We start from the raw sequence: 21,655 nt of genomic DNA on the forward strand, positions 1-21,655 counted from the left end.
AGAATAATTTTCACAACCAATTTCCAACTTGCAAGGTAGGCCAGGCCTCATTCCTTACAATATGCCCAGGCTTTCGTGTCTTAAGTAACTCCTTATGCCCAAACAATAGCAGACATCGCACAGAAGAAACTGGAAGAACACAACGGCGAGTAGTCAGTTGATTGACACAAGCCATGCAGGTAAAAACAGCACAGGGAAACACACCAGTGGTAGATGTGCACGTAAAACAGCTACCGCTCCCCTGTCCAGCTAATGTTGTGAAAAAAAACGATCTTTTTGCCCTATCCTAACCTGCAAGTGAAAGTGGCCTAACCCCAAGTATGGCAACTAGGACTACAGCATGCATCAACTCTAAATGAAATTATCGAACAATTAACACAATATTTCACTGATTTTCATCATCACATTTAATATGTTACTTCTATTCACATATTTCTCTCTATGATATTCTTGAACATAAATCAGTATTATATTTTATTATACATCAATTCAACCAGTGGTTACATTTCCTGAGCACCCAATGCATTTCGGGACTCAAAAGGTCCCTTCGTCAGGGGTACCTGAATTGTGAAAAAAATGACTCCCTGGTCTCAGCGTGTTCGTCACAATATATACAAAAATAGGTTGTGAAATCTGCATTAGCAGTGTATAGTCCCACGAATAGCGAGAACGGGGTTCAACGAGGTAACACTCAACAAACCGCAGTCCGATCGCTTTTTCGCCATTCCTTCCTCAAACTCCAGAGGGGATTTACAATCCCCTCTGGAGCTTGAGGAGCTAATTGCGAGATCGCAAAAACGGGAAGTCGCATTCTGAGCACAGTGATGACATCACAACCAGGAAGTAGGCAGGTTCCACCCTCATTCAGCAGTGAGAGCCTGAAGTGGAAGCAGCATTGCCAGAGCTCCCCTCCAGAGTGCCTACAGGAGAAAACCAAGAGACACCCCAGTGCACAGCATGTCACAGGAAGCTGCAGGTGACACTTCCTCCGGAAGAAAAAGGAAAATTAAATTTTCAGAGCAAGAGCTCGAATATTTGATAGAGGGAGTCTGCAAGGACCACAATCGCCTCTTTGGTAAAGACTCCAGAAGGGTGCCTGAGGCTGATAAGAGGAGGATTTGGGTGCGCATCCGCGCAAAAGTGAACTCTGTGGGGGTGACACAGCGCTCTGTGGATGAGCTGAAAAAACGTTGGTACGACCTCAGAGGGCGGGCAAAGGAGAAGATCACAGAGAGGCTGGGGGAGCGTGTTGCGACAGGTGGAGGGGAGCCCACTGTCCCACCAAACACACCACTCGAGGACCGAGTAGAGGACACCATTAATCCGCAGGCATGCGTGGGGGTGATCCAGCTGGACTCCTCCCGACCAACCCAAGATACACAAGGTAAGTGCCATGCGACTGCGACCCCCTGTCCTCTAACAATGTCCATGACTCCAGATCATCCAATTTCAAACCCCAGTAATGCAGCCAATGCACACCACAAAAGTGCTATTGCATTGTGGGACATGTAGTCTGACCACAATTACCATCTAGCCCCATGAAGCCAGACCTGTTTAGTGAGAGTCAATCCTGAAGCGAGTCAGGGAATGGTAGCCTGCATGAATGTAGGAAGGTTAAATGTGGAAGAAACATGTCACTAATCAACGTCCACTTTACATCACAGGTGGGGCAGAAGTCCCAAGTACAGACAGCGATGCCCTGCAAATTGAGGATATCACAGAGGACACTGAGGGAGACTTACATCTATCCCCACACCCAGGACCATTCGGGCAAGCTGCCGCACCAGCGGTCATTCCACCACCTGCCCCTTTGGACAGTGCCACCTCTGCGCCAACAGGCGCAGCAGTACCACAGCGCGTGACTCAACCACGAGTGGGGCTGACAACACCAGCAGCATCACGCCGACAAACCCGCTGCCCTGCGGCTGTGAGGAGCCAGTGAAGCGGACTGGTGAGGGAGCAGCGCAATAACACTTCCCGCGCTGGCAGGGGACCAAACGTGCGGCCAGGTGGGCTCTCTATTGAGCTCCTCGGCCATGCAGGTCCAAATGGTCCAGTGCTGTCAGGACATCACGAGAGCTCTGGAGCAGGGGCTGTTTTTAGAAATTGGGAATTGAATTAGCAGGCACACTGACACTTTACACACTCGTACCTCCTAAATAATGTACTTAAATCCGCTTTGTTCGTGATTTCACTCGGCGGTGGGCGCCATCTTGGGTGAGGAAGGCGAGGTCAGCGCTCAAGTCGGGCCGGCCTCCCGCCCTCCCATAGTATTTAGGCGCGCCCTACCCAGCGCTCTCTGCCCTACAGTAGCTCTCCTTAGAGAGGTTATTGGGACTGCGAGCTGCTGTAAAAACAAGAGGAAGCGCTAACCTTTGCGCACTGCTCACAGGCTACTTAGAAAATCAATTTGGAGCGTTTTTAGTGTTTATGAAAATTATACCGTTTTTATTCTGGGGGCTGTTTTTAGAAATTGGGAATTGAATTAGCAGGCACACTGACACTTTACACACTCGTACCTCCTAAATATTGTACTTAAATCCGCTTTGTTCGTGATTTCACTCGGCGGTGGGCGCCATCTTGGGTGAGGAATGCGAGGTCAGCGCTCAAGTCGGGCCGGCCTCCCGCCCTCCCATAGTATTTAGGCGCGCCCTACCCAGCGCTCTCTGCCCTACAGTAGCTCTCCCTAGAGAGGTTATTGGGGCTGCGAGCTGCTGTAAAAACAAGAGGAAGCGCTAACCTTTGCGCACTGCTCACAGGCTACTTAGAAAATCAATTTGGAGCGTTTTTAGTGTTTATGAAAACTATACCGTTTTTATTCTGGGGGCTGTTTTTAGAAATTGGGAATTGAATTAGCAGGCACACTGACACTTTACACACTCGTACCTCCTAAATATTGTACTTAAATCCGCTTTGTTCGTGATTTCACTCGGCGGTGGGCGCCATCTTGGGTGAGGAAGGCGAGGTCAGCGCTCAAGTCGGGCCGGCCTCCCGCCCTCCCATAGTATTTAGGCGCGCCCTACCCAGCGCTCTCTGCCCTACAGTAGCTCTCCCTAGAGAGGTTATTGGGGCTGCGAGCTGCTGTAAAAACAAGAGGAAGCGCTAACCTTTGCGCACTGCTCACAGGCTACTTAGAAAATCAATTTGGAGCGTTTTTAGTGTTTATGAAAATTATACCGTTTTTATTCTGGGGGCTGTTTTTAGAAATTGGGAATTGAATTAGCAGGCACACTGACACTTTACACACTCGTACCTCCTAAATATTGTACTTAAATCCGCTTTGTTCGTGATTTCACTCGGCGGTGGGCGCCATCTTGGGTGAGGAAGGCGAGGTCAGCGCTCAAGTCGGGCCGGCCTCCCACCCTCCTCTTCCCTATATCATGTGTCACCCAACCAGACGGCGCAGCGGGCTGGCGCAGCGGGCGCGCCGGAAGCGCGCCGAAGTCGAGCCAAAGTCCAGCCCGTCTGCGCCCGTCCGCGGCCGGACGGGGCACGGGGCCACAAACCCTGGCACTTCAGCTCAAAACCCCATAAGGTATGGCAGACACGCACTACTTGCTCTACAACCCGACACACCTGTCGACTGCAAACACGCCATGTCTGCCCAGTCACTTATAAAATGCACAAGGTGCCGCTTTGAACCCCTTCCTCAAATCCCAGACACTAACTCGGGCCCTATCATCAAAGCTGCACTATTGAATTGCAGATCCCTACGGAAGCATGCTCTAGAAATCTACCATCTACTAGAGGACCAAAATCTTAATATTCTTTTTCTAACTGAAACCTGGCTAGATGACCACTCGGACCCGGATATTATCCAGGCCATGCCCAACGGCTATTCCCTATCTAGACTGGACAGGAAGGACGGCAGAGGAGGTGGCATCGCCATAGCCACGAAAGCTCCTCTAGTCTGCTCTCTAGTACACACTCAGGTTGATCATAGTGAAGCCGGTACCTTCACAATTAACACTGGCCCCAATCATTCGATCTCTGGCATCTTGATATACCGACCGCCAGGTACACTATATGAGTTTACACCGACCCTAATGGAAGCGGTCACTCATTTAGCACTGAGGAAATCCAGACTGTTAGTGCTAGGGGATCTCAATGCTCATTTCGAAGATCATTTAGATAAAAACGCTGATGATATCCGAATGGAATTGCAATCTGTACAGCTTGATCTAAAAAATAAAGAGCCTTCTCATCAATTAGGACACCTATTAGACCCCGTTTTTGGTAACTGGCAGGGAGTACATACTTCCGATCCTATACCTATACCTTGGTCGGACCATTATATTATTCCCATCACAATACAGCTTGACAGAACGGAGATTGTTCGTCATCAATCCCTGCGATACAAACGCAGGAAATGGAAGAACTTCTCCCTTGACTCTTTTAAGCAAATTGTACACGACGAAGGCTCTCCCAAAGGGATAGACTGTGAGGCAGCTAATGACAACCTAAATAACATCGTCACCAAGGCCCTGGACATCACAGCCCCAAGTCGTTCCATGTCCAATGCCAGGAGACTTAAGAAAACTGCTCCTTGGTTTAGCCAAGAATTGCAAGCCATGAAAACGGCTTGTAAGAAACTTGAGAGAGCTTGGCGCCAGAATCTCTGTGCAGATATTAAAATACAATATAAAACAACGCAGAGAGAATATTATAAATCAGTTTGTTTGGCCAAAGCAAAGCATTATCACACCTGTATTTTGGAAGCAGGCAATTCCTCCAAGGAACTGTTTCTGATATACAAAGAGATATCCATAGTGGACATGACTTCCCCCGCTCACAATGACTCGGTGGAGGCGTGCAACAATATTGCACAGTATTTTGCAGGCAAAATACATAAAATCTATACTAGTTTCTCTAACCAGATAGACTCGGCCACGGACTTTATAGAAAATGACAAACTTGTAAATACACCTGTATGCTTAAACTCTTTTATAGTCCCTTCTTATGAAATCCTGTCCAAAATGTGCAATAAAATTAAATCAGGATCTCCTAGGGATCCGGCACCCCCGAAAATTTTAGCTGAAGCCTTTCCTGTATTAGAGCCTCACTTCAGGCACTTATTACACGCCTCCTTTATTACCTCTTGCCTTCCGGAGGAATGGAAACAAGCAATAGTACTACCCATTAAGAAAAAATCTAACATCAGCATGGACATAATGGACAACCTACGACCCATATCCCTGCTACCTTACGTGGCCAAGTTAGCTGAGAAAATCGCTAACAGTCAACTTATGGAACATCTTGAGACCCATAATGTTTTCCACAAATCTCAGTCGGGTTTTAGAACTGGCTTCTCTACGGAGACAGCTCTCCTGAGGGCCACTGAAACCTTACGTGAAGGAGCAGATAAGGGAAAGACAATGGCCCTTATCATGCTTGATCTCAGTGCCGCTTTTGACACTGTAGCACATTCCATCTTGCTACAGTGTCTAAATAAAGCGGGAGTTACCAACAAGGCACTGGGTTGGCTGAAATCTTTCTTAATTAACAGGACCTTCCAGGTTCAAAGAGGTACTTTCCTCTCTGACAGGGTGATGCTGGAACAGGGGGTTCCTCAGGGCTCTGCCCTGAGTCCCACCCTGTTCAATCTCTACATGGCCCCTCTGGCAGAAGTGGTGCAATCGTTCGGCGTAGAGCTTGTCTCCTACGCCGACGACACGCAACTACTCATATCTCTGACCCAGGCCCCTTCTAAGGAAGCTGATAACTTCAACGCGTGCATGTCCAAACTGGCTATGTGGATGAATGAACACTGTTTGAAACTGAATGGGACAAAAACAGAGGTCCTCATTATGGGAGGCAATGAGGTCAAATGGACGACAGAGTGGTGGCCCAGTTGCCTGGGACCCCTGCCCTCGCCTGCACAAGAGGCAAAGAACTTAGGTGTATGGGTGGATAATAAACTGTCATTTGACAGCCACGTAAAGAAGACTGTTGGCAAATGTTTTGGGGTGATGAAAACCCTCAACCGCACCCTCGACCTGTTACCCATTAACTCCAGACGTACTATGACGCAGGCACTTATAACGTCCCGTATTGATTACGGTAATGTACTACTCATGGGGACTTCAGTGAAAAACATAAAAAAGCTACAGGTTCTACAAAACTCGGCAGCTCGCCTGGTACTAAGGCTTCCCCGCCGAGCTCCCTCACGTCCCTCTCTAGCAGCCCTCCACTGGTTACCGATCAGTAAGAGGATTGTTTTTAAAGCCATGCTCTGGTGCCATAAAATCATTCATCACAGAGCTCCGGCATATATGTCTGATTTGGTGTCTGTGTATGAACCTAACAGATCTCTTAGATCCAAAGGAATGGGTCTACTTAAAACTACCTGCCCCAAAAAAGCTAAAATGGGTGGCAGATCATTCCGCACCTTAGCTGCCAAGCAATGGAACCTCCTGCCCCTAGATATCAGGCTGGAGAGTAATGAAATCGTATTCAGGAAGAAGCTGAAAACCTGCCTCTTTTGCTGTGTGAACTGGTTCGCTTCTTTTTTTTCCTCTGCTGCTGCTCTCTTTCTCTATAGCGCGGGGACACGCCGGGAGGTGTTACCATGCGCTCTACAAACTCCTTTAAACTAAACTAAACAACAGCAGTACAGGGCATGCAGGCAACTGGCCAAGGCCAGGCGGGGGGGTGACGACCGTAGTGAGGCTACTTCCAGCCATAGTAGCCAGTCCGTGCCACCGGTGGTAGCACCCCGCCGCAGCAGCAGGCCCTCTGCTGCCTCACGGCCAAATCAGGAGGAGGATGTGGAAAGGAGGTTGGGAGCATCTGCCCGGAGGCGGCATTGAACATTTGAACATTACCATGAGGGGCCATGCTGCTGCTACAAGCATGCCCTCCTAAAGAACATGGGACATATGACGCAATATGTCAATCATGTAACAGTTTGGGGAATCCCCTCTTTATTGTGCTGTAACAATAACAAATATTCTGTCTAACTCAATCTGACTCATGTCATTATTACTATTGTCATGCATGAGTGAAGTAATGGGCGTGGGAAGTGGGTGCACTAGAAATAGTTCATGCTGATTTGGTTACGGCGCCTGTGTCCTTCTGCAGGATTCTCCACGCGTGCGTGACGCACATGTGGAGGTGGTTGGTTGTCCCCTTCCGACTCACTGCCAGAGATGTCTACAGGTATCCTGCACTTGGTAGCAATGTTGTGGAGGATGGCACACACAGCCACGATGCGGCAGCAGACCTCTGGCTCGTATTTGATGGCCCCACCAGTCTTGTGCAGTATGTGGAATTTGCTCTTCAAAAGGCCAAATGTCCTCTCAATGCAATTTCTTGTGCGTATGTGTGCAGCATTGTATTTCCATTGCTGTGGTGTTGCAGGGTTGAGGTATGGGGTGAGGAGGTACTCACGGAGAGCGTAGCCGCTGTCACCTGAATGATAGGAGCAGAGGGTGAGTGCCTGTTCTGCGCAGCTACATTATCACAGTGTACAATTGTGGGGCATGTGTACTTACCTAGTAGGTGTCCTTCACCAAAGTCTCCCCTGGCTAGTCGTGTGTGAATGCCGCAGTGACGGAATATGAAGGAGTCATGTGTGCTCCCCGGGTACTGTGCCACTATGTCCGTGATGATTGTCTTAGCATTGCACACCATCTGGATATTGAGAGAGTGGTAGGACTTGCGGTTGCGATACATGTATTCCGTTTGTGCTGGTGGGCAGATGTGGATGTGGGTACAGTCAATGCATCCTATTACATGTGGAAATTGTGCTACGTTGTAAAATTGTAGCTTGGTGTCATTCAAGTCCTGTTGGCTGGTGGGGAATGAGATGTAGTGGTGTAGCCGGGTCAGCATAGCCTCCAGGAAACTCCTTAGGCAGCGGGACATGGTGGGATGGGATATCACCCCTGCAACAGCGACTATCCCCTGGAAGCTTCCGGAGGCCAGAAGGTGCAGGCTGCACAATACCTAAGACATGTGTGGGCACGGCATTGGTCCTCCTTGTTGGGTGCTGCATCAGGGGGTCTAGGTCCCGGATCAGCTTGATGATCAATGCCCCATTCAGGCGGTACTTAGCGTAAATTTGCTCCCTGGTTTGGCCCAGAAGGGTGACCTGCAGGCGGATTATCCGCTCCTGGATCCTACGTCTGTTCCGTGCTGCTCGCTGTAGCCTTCGCCGCCTGGCCACCATGTAGAGTCCTGACATTGTGAGAGTCCTCATGCTCCAGCTGCATGTCCTTAAGTGTGTTTGGTCAGGCCTGCACCTGTTGGTGGTTTGTAAACGTTTTTTTTAAAGTTTTTTTTTTCCTTACTGGTTACCACCTGGTTTGGGTTCTCCTTAAATTGCACGTCGCAAATTGGGATTTTCGCATTCTGCGATTTTTCATGAATTGCGATTACGATTGTTTTGCGAATTCGCAGATTAATTTGCAGATTCCATGTTTTCTCGCTATTTCAGAATTGCAAATGGGCTTCTTCCAGGATTCCGCGAATTTATTTGCGAAATCGCAATTTTTTATTTAGCGAATTCGCATTTTTAGGGATTACACTGTTATGAATTCCTTTTAACCAAATTGCAATCGCAATTGCTTATTCGCAGCTATTGCGATCGCAATTTGGCTTCATGAATCTAGCTGTATATGCCTGCATATATTCACTGTTTTAACACCTTTGTAGAATTCTACCTTTTATTTACTCTGTTGGTGCATGTAATCTTATACATTTGCTTCTGTCTATTGATTGTCTCAGCAAACATGTTTTATACTAGAATGATGCTGGTTCAATAATTGCTTATTGAAAATGTCCCCACCGTTTATTCTGTGTACGTCTCTGAGACTAACTGAGCGAAAAGTACTGAACTGTTTCCACGATCCCTGAAGGATCAAGGGTTGTCATGTGTGATAGTTGCCAGAAACTATTCGCTCCTTGGTAAGATTAGGGGGCTTATGGTGGTACTGTGATCTAGCTGGTCTAAAGGCTAACATATCCTTTGGGGGTGTCTAAAATCAGTCTGCACACCAATCCTTTAGTTTTTGTTGGGTAAACGTGCAGATCCTATGTATGTTTAGGAACTACACAACAGAGCAATTTGGAAATATACATTTTTTTAAAGATTTCACGGGACACAAACCAGTGCCTGTCTGGTCATAAATTCGACCTCTATTTTGGTGTCTTAGGTTCTCATGTACTTGTTTGTGTTTTTTTGTTTGTTTATTTAAAGTTAAGGTTGCATAACCTTGGTTGTTTTCGTCTACTTGAAAGGTGAAAACATTTTTAGGCAATTCCCATAATCCTTCCCTGCCACGTCCTTGAGGTGCAGTTGGGTATCAAAAAAAGCTTTGTACTTCAATGAAATATGTTAATCGCAGTTAAAGATACCACAGTTTTCTATCAGTGATAAGCCCGGTGCTCATATAAATTATTTTCTCATACCGATATCTTTGCCTTCTCTATGTTGTTTTTTTTAAATTGCTGCTAACACATTGTTGGCGGGTGCAAAAACAGCATCAGGAATGATATTATCAGCTCTGCTAAAAGGAGAATTATTAATTTGACTATTTAGTCCAGCCCATACTGATATTCGGCATTGATTACTTTAACATTCCCCCTTAGCATTTTTTATCTCTGCAGAAAAAGTCTCAGAAGACTGCAGAGTTCAGTCAGTGGTTTCATCTCAAAGTCTGGTACATGCCCATTTTCTACCAACCAGTTGAGTAGCCCATTTGGTTGTTGTACTAATCTTGGTTTCAGCCCTCTGCACTTCAAGTGCATCCAGGTCATGTGCAGAAAAGTTATTTTCAGGCATCTTCCTTTGTTCTCCAGCAGATTTATTTACCCACTCATCAATGGAAATAAATTGAAAGAAATTTGTCTTTTCACAAAACTGACCATATCTTGGAGGGTTTGCCATAGCTACTGCTCAGCTCCTCGCCTTGCTATGACTGTTGAGCTAACTGCACTTTTAAACAATAGAATGGATTGCTAATGACAGCTTGCGGAAATAAGAACACTCAGTTGAGAGGGCCTTTACCAGTGAATACAGATCTTTGGAGCTGCATTTTCTTCAGTGAAGCTCTCAAAATTCCAAAGCTCTAATATAGCCTTATAGCCCGCCGTAGCGGCCAATACTGGCTATTAGAGGCCTGCTCCAGCGTTAATGGCCCGAGCCAAAGGCTCGGGCCTTTAACAAGAAAGGGGGACTTTAATAGCCGGTATAGCCCAGCTATGAAGGGCTATAAGGCTATTAGAACATTCTGCTACTAGAGGGCAGAATGTTCTACCAAATAAAACATAGGCTTCTTGGAGCCCGAGGGGGGTTAAATCCCCTGTTGCTTTGCGGGCCTTTCCCGGATCGTAGAAGCACAGAGCACTCTATTGCCTTCAAGGGAGTGCTCCACATTCCAATGTTCTATTTTATGTATTTTCCTTTGTCTCATTGTGGATTAATGATATACAAGACCTCAAAGCAAGTAGCAATTGTATTATCTATGTTTTGTTTTTTGAGGCAAAATCAATAAAACAAATGTTTAAAAAAACGATGAATAGGCCCCAGAGTGATGGGTATTTGTCAATTTTGTCCACTACTGTTGAAAAATCTAGGCATTTGTGCAATAAAGGGGAATTAGGCCATTTAGGGTCAAAATGTTTGTGATCAGGTTCCCTCTAAAAAAAATAACAGGTTGTTAATGGTTTGCTTAACAACATTGTATTGCATTGTATTGTAATTGCATTTATATAGCGCTTACTACCCCTGATGAGGTGTCAAAGCCCTTTTTCGGCGAGTAGCACGCTACTCCGGGACCCATGGAGGATTATTGTTGATTTAGTATAGTGAAACATGCAAGTACATTTTAAGTGGTGAATAGGTTAGTCAGTTATTTGGATTTGGAATGATAGCAGAAGGATAGAGGAGGAAAAAGGTTTGTATGTATATAGCGCTTGTTTCCCCTGATGGGGTGTTGACGCACGCTATTCAGGAAGTCCATAAAGGAGTAGTGGTGAAATCATATGGTCAAATATGAAGTAATTCCAGTGGTGGATATTAGTCCATTATTTGGAGTGAGAAGGATAGCGGAGGAATAAAAGGGGAGGAAAGGTTTGCATTCATATAGCACTTTTTACCCCTGATGGGTGTTGAAGCGATTTTCTGGTGAGTAGCACGCCACTCCGGAACTCATAAAGGATTAGTGTTGAAAATTAGTATAGTAAAATATGAAGTCATTTGAGTAGTGAATATGTTATTCAGTTTTTTGGGTAGAGAAGGTAGGTGGCGGGAACAGAAGAGGGAAAGAGGTTTGTATTTATATAGCGCTTTCTACCCCTGATGGGGGTGTGAAGCGCAGGTAGCACGCTACTCTGGAACCCATCAGGATTAGTGTTGAATTATTATGGTGAAACATGAAAGTAGTTTTAGTGGTGTATATGTTAGTCAGTTAGTTGGATTGAGAAGGGTTGGGGAGGGGTAGAAAAGAGGGAAGAGTTTAGAAAGGTTTGTTTTAGGGGATCAGTATAGTAAAAGAGGTGTCAGATGATGCAAGGAGGGGTAGAGTAGGAGAGAGTCTAGAAAGGGTTATTTTGGGGATCATAGTAGTGGTATGGGGTTTGGGATGTAGAGGATGTATTGATAGATGTATAGGGTGAGAGATAAGGTAGTGGGTAGATAGGGTAGTGCTTTGGAAATGCTAAATTAGAAGAAAGTGATAAATATATAGATCCATTAGTACATTGAAAGTATATAGATGCATAAAGGAGGTAAGTATACTGGGCAACATTTCTGGCCCTGGTTCCGACCAGTCTCGAACAGGCTCAAACAGGCAACTTGTCCTCTCTGCCCTTAACAGGCACAAACAGGTAACTGCTCTTGTCCTCTTTGTTCTTAGCCTCAACACCCTGGCTGAGACTTTCTAACCCTGGCTTTTTATGGCCCTAGTAATCAGGTGACCCCTACCACCAATGGGAACCCTAGCCCTAATACTATCCAATCACAACATTAGCCCCAGGAGACCAGGACCTGACAGCCAATCTTAGCCCTAGTCCAAGCACCCAATCAGTTAAAAAAACCCTGACCTCTACGTCCAATAGAGGCCCTAGCCCTACCAGTAGTACCAATCTAAGTCCAAGCAACCAATGGCACAGGAAACCCTAGTCCCTACTTCCAATAGAAAGCTTAACCCTACTCTTAGTCTCACAACTAGTCTAGCAACCAATCACACCAGAAGCCCTAGTCGCTATTTCCAATTAAAGGTCTAACCCTAGTCCTAGTCCCACCCTACTCCCAACAACCAATAACATATGAAGCCCTAGTCCCTACTTCCAATAGAAATCCTAACCCTAGCCCAGTCCCAACCCTACATTGATTGAATTACAGACCCAGAAACCAATCAGAACTCTCAAATACCCAACCAATGAGGCCACCAACCCTAATCCAAAAGAAACACCAGATACAACCACCAATCAGTGTACACATGTACCAACCACCAGCAGGCCATATAAGGTCCCAGCGACCTCAGACAAGGTTTGCTGGCCAGGGAGTTGGAAGCTGCTTCTCTTGTTCAGAATCTCCTAGGAGACAGACAGCCTCAATCCACACTTTGGACTATTGTAGGTAAAGGCCTCATTAACTTGTAATCTAACAATACTGTTTGAATAAAACTTTCCTCCCTCTCCTGGATAAAAAACGAAGTGCACAGTTCCTAGTAAACACAGTTTAAACAGCTCACAGAAGCACCATCTGATGTAGAATATCCCTGTTGCTGGGTGGGGAAGGCAGGGGGGCTGGTAATACTGGCCTGTGAACACAAAATGGTGGCGGGGGTGCACTGTTTTAACATACAGGTCTTAGCACAGAGCAAAGGCGGAATTTGGAGGGAAAACTGAATTGTCACCAGGAATGAGACGGATAAACAACAGAGTTTGGACTGCAAATCCCACACTTCAACATGTTAAATGGAAGCAATCATGGGCAGGAAAAACCACAAGTTTAAAACACAAGACAGGTGATAAAATAGGCAATCACAGGTAGGTTAAAAATAAAATTTTCAACTGTAACAACCACAGGCAAAGACAGTAATCACAGAAAGGAAAAATCTTTTTTTAACAACTTTTGTTTTGGGGAAGAGACAGCACTAGTCTGCCTCCTTGCCACTTCCTGGACTCTGCTCACGTCAATCTGGGGCACAGGAGTAACAGAGCTCTATATACTGAGGGCTTTCAACTAATTGTTTGACATTAATGCTGCTGTGACTGCTGAAATGTGAACAGAAACAATGGTTCTTATTGTTATTGGTGTTTAAAACATCGATTTTAAGCGTTTATGAAAGACTGAGTCATAGATAGTGCATAATGCAGTGAGGTCTCTTCTTTCTGCTAAAATATATGATGGAATAACCAAAACACTTTTTTGCTCTATACAGTCTATCTGCTGTGCACCGTCTCCTCACTTTCACTGATCATTTGAACCACGTCATTTTTCACTTTGGATGAAAAAAGTACAAAAAAGACAACATTATACATCATGTTTTTGGGCAAATTTTGTTTGGCTCGGGTACTTTTTTAAACAAAAACGCATTTGTGTATTGTGGCCTTTATTATAAGGTAAACTTATTGTAAAATATATAGATGTATGTGAAACATACACAGGAGTGGGCTTTTATGGCTCGCCTCTACACATAAGCAAAATTCATCCAAAACAGCCATTTTTCTGGTCAATGTATAGTTTGCCCAGTTTCCTGTGGTTTGCCAGGCCACACTCCTTAGTCTCTTACATTTGTGGCTGCTTATGGACCAGGCATAGAACACATGGCGAAAAGGAGCACAAATCATGTTGCTCCAAGAATGACATTCAGCAATGTTTCTTTGCTTCAGTTTGTTAGTCATTGGTGGTCTATTATATTATAGCACAAGAAGGGTGGGGGTGCACTGCTAGATTGTATGAAATCCTTACAGGTTGTTTAAAGATGGTTTGACGTTTTGAAGGGATGGGTGCACTCTCAGGTGGCGTTACCGTCTGACGCCTATGAATATCTAGAACGAGTTGTGTGCGCATAAGAAATGCGTGTACATCCCTGGGAGAGGCACTCCAGGGTGAATCGTCTACAGACACTGAAGCCACACGGACTCAACGATCGTGTTGAATTTAGTTGTTATTTATAAAGCTGATTTTGTACCATACATCTACTGACAAACATACTGCATTGCTCTTTATGTTTTCTTGTATTTATGTTTTTATTTTTTTCAACTGTGGTCTTTCACTCTCCGACCTTTCCAACATGGCCGCCTTTCCATCCCGCCTCACACCCCTTTTCTATGTTCATCCCACACACCATCCGTGAGTCCGTCCTTAACCTCCACGCCCACTTATTGATATTCACGCTCTCTTCCGGGTTTCCTCACTCGGAACCGAACTACTCGTTGACTGACCCAGCGCACCTTGGCGCTTTAACTCTGAAGTAAGTTTTTCTTTTTCTTTTACCGAGTAGGTTGCCAACTTCGCACCGTGTGTAACTTTGTTACTCTTAGTCACGCTATGTAACTTGGACACGTCTTTCACACTCGGCATATCCTGTCAATCACGCTCCCGCACTACCCCATGATCCTGTAACTCTCCCCTCACCCGTGTTTATCTTCTTAACCCACCATGCGATTTACCGTTCACAGTCCACATTTAATCCTCTGGCACTATCTTTTCACGTTTTTTTACACCCCCGTACTAATATGGTGTACATTAGCTTCACCCTCTGTATCTCCCTCACCCTAATTTCGTCTTGTCTCCCCTTCTTTCAGCTCTCCTTGACAAAGGGCGTTCTGCCCGAAATGCATCGGAGTTCTCATCCAACAGCTAAAATCTTGATCTAACCTACTAACTTTGTTGATATGACGACAATATCACGAAGAAACTACCAATGATAATCATCTAAAAATAAAAGGATTTTTTCTATGAACATTGGAATCAGTTACTTTGATCCACCCCGGAGTGCCTCTCCCAGGGATGTACACGCATTTCTTATGCGCACACAACTCGTTCTAGCTATTATATTATAGACCATGTTCACTGTGTATTGTGCTTGTTGCTGCAGAAACAATTAATGAGCTGGAGTGGATTTCCTTGTCTAAATGTCTAGTCAGTAATTTCGGCATTCTAGCAATATTCTGTTTCTGGTTCACAGGCAGTAGAGTAGCATTTGCAGAAGGTTGTGGCTGGGACACTCGCTTCTGGTAACATTCAACCTCTACTATTTTGTGTTGTATTAGTGTAGCAATGAGATGCTACAGATGGAGAGAAACAGGCCAAGGAGGGCAGCTGCTGGAGGCATGGGGTAAGGGAGGCATTGATAGAGGAGTTGCTGGACTGCCCTTCCAGACGCAATATTGCAGTAGTCTAAGACGATCTCAGATATCCCGGTCAGCTGGACGGAGATGTTATGTTATGTTATGTTATGTTATGTTAGCTGTTTTTGTACCGCGCACAGCTGCCCCAGCAAAGGGGCGTCCTGGCGCCAAAAGAAGGTATACACAACATCGCAATAAAGCCGCAGAATCAGAGATTTTTATTAAAAAGAAAGGTTTTAATGGCACGTCTGAACTGGAATAAATCTTCCGGTGCCCGAATTTCAGCAGGAAGAGAGTTCCACAGTTTTGCGGCTACTACTCGGAAGGAGCGGCCGCCAGTCCTACTCAGCAAGAAACGTGGGACAACAGACAGGTTCTGACCCATCGATCTCAGGGATCGAGAAGGGACATAAGGGGTCAGTAAGTTCATCAATATGGGGGGGGCCGTGCCTTTTAGAATTTTAAAAGCCAGGCAAAGCACCTTAAACTCGATCCTCTGAGCAACAGGCAGCCAGTGGAGCGCCTGCAGTGTTCTTGAGACCGAACAACGCCTAGGCAGTCCTACCACCGCTCTTGCTGCGGCGTTCTGCACTCGCTGCAGCCGCATGAGTTCCGCCTGATTCGTTCCTGCTAGCAGTGCACTGGCATAGTCTATCCTAGATAGTACAGAGGCTTGGACCACAAGCTGTCTAGTGGGGGCATCGAAGAATTTAAGTACAGGTCTGATGCCCCTGATAATGCCAAAACAAAAGGCTGCCACCCTCTTAGTATGGCAGGTGAAACTGAGGGTAGGGTCCAGCCAGACCCCAGGATTTTTTATCTCCATTACAGGAGAAGGGGTCATTCCTAACTCGGGAGGCCACCAGTTATCATTCCACCATCCTGGCTGATTTCCGACCACCATGACCTCTGTCTTCTTAGTGTTCAATTGGAGACAGTTCTGATTCATCCAATTGGCCACCGGACGAAGCCCCTCGCAAAACTTGAGGGTCTCCACAGCTGAGTCCCCACTTAATGTGACCGCCAGCTGCGTGTCATCCGCATAGGAAACCATTGTCAGGCCCCAGCGTTTGACTACCGCAGCCAGCGGTCTGACGTATAGATTAAATTAAGTGGGGCTCAAAGATGATCCCTGTGGGACCCCCAGTGTAAGCGGGTAAGAGTTAGATTTACCGGGTGGGATCGCGACCTGGAATGATCTGTCAGAGAGGAAGGAACGGAACAAACACAAAGCAGACCCCCTAACGCCTGCTTCCTCTAACCGCCGCAACAGGATCTCGTGGGACACCGTGTCGAACGCGGCACTCAGATCTAATAACAGGAGTGCCGCTGTTCGTCCGGTATCCAGCACGGAGCGCAGATGTTCAACCATAAACAACAAGGCAGTCTCCGTGCTGTGGCCTGCACAAAATCCATTTTGAGTGGGATCCAAGATGTTGGCTTTGGCGAGATGGTCAGCCAGGATCCCATTCACGTGGGCCTCGGTGACTTTGGCAGCCAATGGCAGCAGTGAGATGGGGCGATAGTTCTCAGGTTTAACCGGATCTAGGGTAGGCTTTTTTAAAATAGGTGTTACTACCGCTTGCTTCCACCTGGTGGGCACGGTCCCTGAAGCCAGCGACAGGTTGATGAGAGCTAGCATGGGTGAGCGACATGTCGCCTGCATGTTCTTAAACTGGGCCGGTTTAAGTGGGTCCACAGGGGAGCCAGATTTGATTTTTTGGCTCAATAAATCAAACCCCTCCTCAGAGAGGGGGGCCAGCAGGTCCAGGATCACGTCATCGCCCATCGAACAACCAGCTGAGTCCGAATATTGCAGATTAGTTGGAAAGGTGCGGTAGATTGCTTGCACCTTTTGAATAAAGAAAGAAGCCAGACTTTCGCAGTGGGAGTCTGTACATATTTCCGCTGCGGTGGCCCTCTTAGTCATGAGACCTTAAAAATCAGTTTAGAGGGGTGCGCATAATAGGCGGCACGGGCTCGACAGACCGCTCTATGGTATGCCTTAGTTTGAGTAAGATAGCAGGTTTTAAGCGCGGGGTCATAAGATTTTCTCCATCGCCTTTCTGCTTGCCTACAGTCTCTCTTAAGAGATGCTAAGGTCTCATCATACCAAGGACTATGAACTTTAGTTCGGCAGTTGGATCGAACCAGAGGAATTAAAGAGTCCAGGGCCATGGCAATCCAGTTGCAGAATGATTCGTAGCCACAATTAACATCCGAGAAGGGAGGCAAGGGTGTCTTCTCTAGTAGAAGATAGAAGTCTTCTAACTTTAATTTATTCCACTGACGTATGAGAGTGGTTTTGTTCTGCGTCAAGAAGAGAGGTTCCAACATGGGAATAGATGCCTTCACCAGCATATGGTCCGTCCATATCAGCTGGGTAGGTGGACATATAGATATGTCCTCTAAATTGGTGAAAAACGGATCTAGTATATGCCCGCCCTGATGGGTGGGGGAGGACACTCTCTGAGAAAGCTGCAAGGCTTCTAAGTCGGCTAGACAGCTCCGGATGGAGGGTTGAGATGTGCAATCAAAGTGCAGGTTGAGGTCGCCTAGCACATTAAAATTAGCACAGCCAAGAGCCTCTGAGCTGATGACGTCCGGGAGAGCGGCCCTAAAGGCGGCATCGCAACCCGGAGGCCGATATATTAAAAGACCAGTAAGGCTATAGCAGTGCGAGAAGGAAATTCTGAACCGGGCACATTCACATCCTGGGAGTTTTAGTTCTTTCCATTCGCAGGGGAAGCGGCGTTTCACTGCCATGGCAATTCCACCCCCTCTCGAGCCGCGATTAAGGGTGGCCACGGCATAATCAGGGGGGAAAGCAAGGTTTTGTATCGAGGTATCTGCATCCTGTAGCCAGGTCTCGGTCATGAAAAACACATCCGGGGAGTCATTAGTAAGAATATCAAAGATCTCCGCATGATGTTTGACCACATTTAAGCTATATATACTAATAGCGCTCACCCCAGACATGCAAATCTGCCGGGATGGTATTTCTAAGGAGCGGATGCGGAAGGCAGTCGCCAGCAACAACAAGTGCAGCGGTAAGGGCCACTTAGCGGTGCTACTAGTGGTAGGGAACAAATGGGGAGCCGTTCTCGAATGGCCAGTAAATCTACTCTGCGATACCTGATGGTAGAAGAGGCCATGGCGTTGAGACGAGGATGATAGAGTTCTGCCGCACCCCGCACTTCCTTAGCGCTGACGGGCGCAGACGGGCAGACTCTGGCTTGACTCAGGCGCGAGTCAGGCGCTACCGCTGCGCGTCACCGCTGCGCGGGAAGTGTGAGCTTTAAGTAGAGACTCACCTGGTCTCCTAACGGAGCACTAGAGCGCTCAGGCAAGTGGCGCACTGAAGGAACAGCACCCCCAATATGGCGGCCAGGCGCCACAAGTAGGCAGTAACAAAGGCGATAAACTCCGCTCTACAATCGGTGGGGGCACAATTATAGTGCAAGTCTGTGGGCGCGGCGATATACTTAAAAACAGGGGCTAATAAAATAATTTTAAACCAAGATAGAAAAAGCGGTAAATTTAAAATGGCAAAAGCGCAGCACGCCTACTAACACACTAGCAGTAACGCGTGTTGCAAATGAAGGTAAACCTTTCCTAAGGTCGAGCTGCTCACAGTGCTCGCCTTAAGTAGAGACTCACCTGGTCTCCTAACGGAGCACTAGAGCGCTCAGGCAAGTGGCGCGCTGAAGGAACAGCACCCCCAATATGGCGGCCAGAAAATTTCCGCTTGTTGAATGGGTCAGTCAAAAAAAGTTACTTTGAACTGTTGAAATTGATGTGTAGCCCTCATTTAAAGAATATTTAATATGGACTGGTGTACTTGGCCGTATTTTACTTTCGCTAAGTGGTACAGTGGCGATAGAGGCCTGCTAAAGCAGGCTGTAGGCGACACCTAGAAAAGGAGGAAGGGTGCCACAGAGGGAGTGTGTGCTGAAGGAGAGGAGGCTAGCTATTGTTTAAATAGGAAAATGAATATGGCAATGTGATTGGAAAAACTGCAATACATTATAGATGGGGGACCTAGCTGCCAATCCCCCCCACTCCCCGAGAAAATATGAAAAAGGAAATGAAAATAGGGAAGTATGAAAGGGTTAAGTGGGCTCTCCATTTTGAATTGTGCACACGAAAAAAGGGGTTGTCATTAGGTCAGGGTATCAGGAGGTTAAAATAAAGGGGACAAAGTAAAGGTAGGTCTCCCCAGTTTTACTTATCAAACAGTCAAGAAGCTTTGTCGACTGAGGATCAAGGTCTACTATTATAGATCCATCATAGCTTTTCTATATTAAGCGAGGACGTATCATTTAGCAGAGTAGAGCACACAAAATGGATTGCTAAGGTACGTTGAACAACTATTTAAAAAAATATAAAATATTTTCTGTTTTATGTGACTGAATTTTCACTTCTTTAGTTTTTTTCTTTTAATTTGTTTTCTTTTAATTGAGTTTTGTTATTCAAGTATAGCCACCCATGCAGAGGTTTATAAATGAAGTACTTTATTTGTCTAGGTTGTTTTGGCTTACTCATTCAGATATGTAATTGATGGTGGGCGAGCAAAAGACGACTGTGTAATTGCAAGAGCATTCTAAATGCATGTGGCAGGGGCTGGGGAGGAGGTCTTTGTCTTTAAGAGCTGTAAAATTGTTAAGTATGATCAGCATTGTGCAAGCCAACTATTCTTTAACTTTGCTGCTCATATTTCAAGTCTCCCAAATCCGCAAGGGGCCCTTTTTAAATAGTATAAATAACTTGATTAAACTTTTTAAAACATGCATTGAACATCAGCCAAGAAGTGGACAGATTTGCCAAATATTTGTATGCTCTATTCCCACTGGAATTTTGCTTCCTTGCAAATACATCGTTGCAATTAGCTTTTCTTATCACACTGTATGATTTGAAAGAAGTAGGGCTGGGCTGCCAGCAAATGGCGCGAAGAAACATTATTTGTAGAAATTCCCTGTATTTCCTTTCATGTTCTGCTTTTTGGTGAGATTAGGGGTACGGGGCAAACTACACAGAAGAAAAAACTAAGTATGAAGTGGTAACAAAAAATGACCTCTTAAATATGTCTGTTAGATTCACGCCGCCCTCACTTACACTCTATCAGCTTTTATTGTTTTGTTTTTTGAGTAACAAAACCAAACTGAGTTTTCAAACTGCAAAAAAATGTTCACGAGCCCGTAACCACTTTGGACCCGTTATTTATTTTGTGGAATCAAAGTGTGTGAGAAGAGTCATGCACTGTGCGCTCTTGCATATCACCAGGACACAGAGAAGAAAAAAAAGGTTATGTCCTGATATGCAAATATACTCTCCTCGAGGCACGGGAGTTAAAAGTCTGCAGCTTCCTTGGGTATCCTTGACGTCACTGTGATGCACTGCGGCCACAGGCTTTAGCATCAGAATCTTGGGTGCCGTTGTGTTTCCCTTTAAGGCAGGGACATCTCAAGGATTTTGGGGGCCCTGGGCCAAACGGATTTTGGGGGCCCGTGTTCAGAACAGCTTTGGTTTATGATCCCATTTCAGCTCTTTCATGCCTTCTTTGGCCAGGTCACTGACAGTGCTCAGACACATTCCTTCAAATTCTAAAGCTCTAACATCTAATATTCAGGAATAGTGATGTGTGTTTTCAATATTGTACCACAGGAGCAGCTCACTAATATTACTGCAAATAATCTCTGTGACACCCTCCCATTTCTCACATATGCGGTCCTGTTTTGATCTAGTAGCAACGTTAATTATTGATGTTGCATGAAACATAAACAACATTTTTCTGTTCAAATTCTGTAATAGACTTTCACACATCACCCATATTTAAAAAAAAATCGAAGGGAAACAGTGAAAGTATTTGTTGAAGAATTATTCAAGGTCATAAGGCAAGACTATGCTGGAGAGAACCGGCTCCATCAGAGGGCCCCCTTAAAGGCTTGGGCCCTGGGCCAGTGCCCAATTTGCCCATGCCTTAAATGCCTCTGCTTTAAAGGAAAAAGATTGCGTATGTGAGGCAGGTATAATGTGTCTCCATGAGTGGTATCTTGTGTTGCTGCAATACGTTTTGCCCCAGTGCTCTATTCCTTGCTGCTCAGCCAGGATGAGTGATGGAGTGCTTGGTGATGTAATGGAATGCCTGGGTGTCTGCTAAGGTATAGAGTATCAGTTGGAGTGTGTAGGCTGAGCAGCAGGGAGGCTGCTCCTGGCGGTGCTATCTCCTATGTACGTATTAACTACTTACCTGAAATTTACCATCCTAATTTACCTATAACGAAGTCCTAATAAATCTTCATATAATCTACTCTACCGCTACCTGCACTTCCTTACATTACAACATACA

At 45.9% G+C, this 21,655-nt stretch overlaps 2 protein-coding genes across 2 annotated transcripts in view; both read left to right on the plus strand.

Annotated features, from left to right (window-relative positions):
• Nucleotides 1-21,655, plus strand: part of MCPH1 (microcephalin 1) — a 1,506,891-nt gene that overhangs the window by 1,376,171 nt on the left and 109,065 nt on the right. The window lies entirely within an intron of this gene.
• On the plus strand, nt 958-1,942 carry LOC147707389 (t-SNARE domain-containing protein 1-like). Its single transcript, XM_086925093.1, has 2 exons — nt 958-1,384; nt 1,665-1,942. Exons 1-2 carry the CDS (start codon nt 958-960, stop codon nt 1,940-1,942), a joined length of 705 nt encoding a protein of 234 aa, XP_086781219.1.

Source organism: Lissotriton vulgaris, chromosome 6 (assembly GCF_964263255.1).
Source record: "Lissotriton vulgaris chromosome 6, aLisVul1.2, whole genome shotgun sequence".
NCBI lineage: Eukaryota > Metazoa > Chordata > Amphibia > Caudata > Salamandridae > Lissotriton > Lissotriton vulgaris.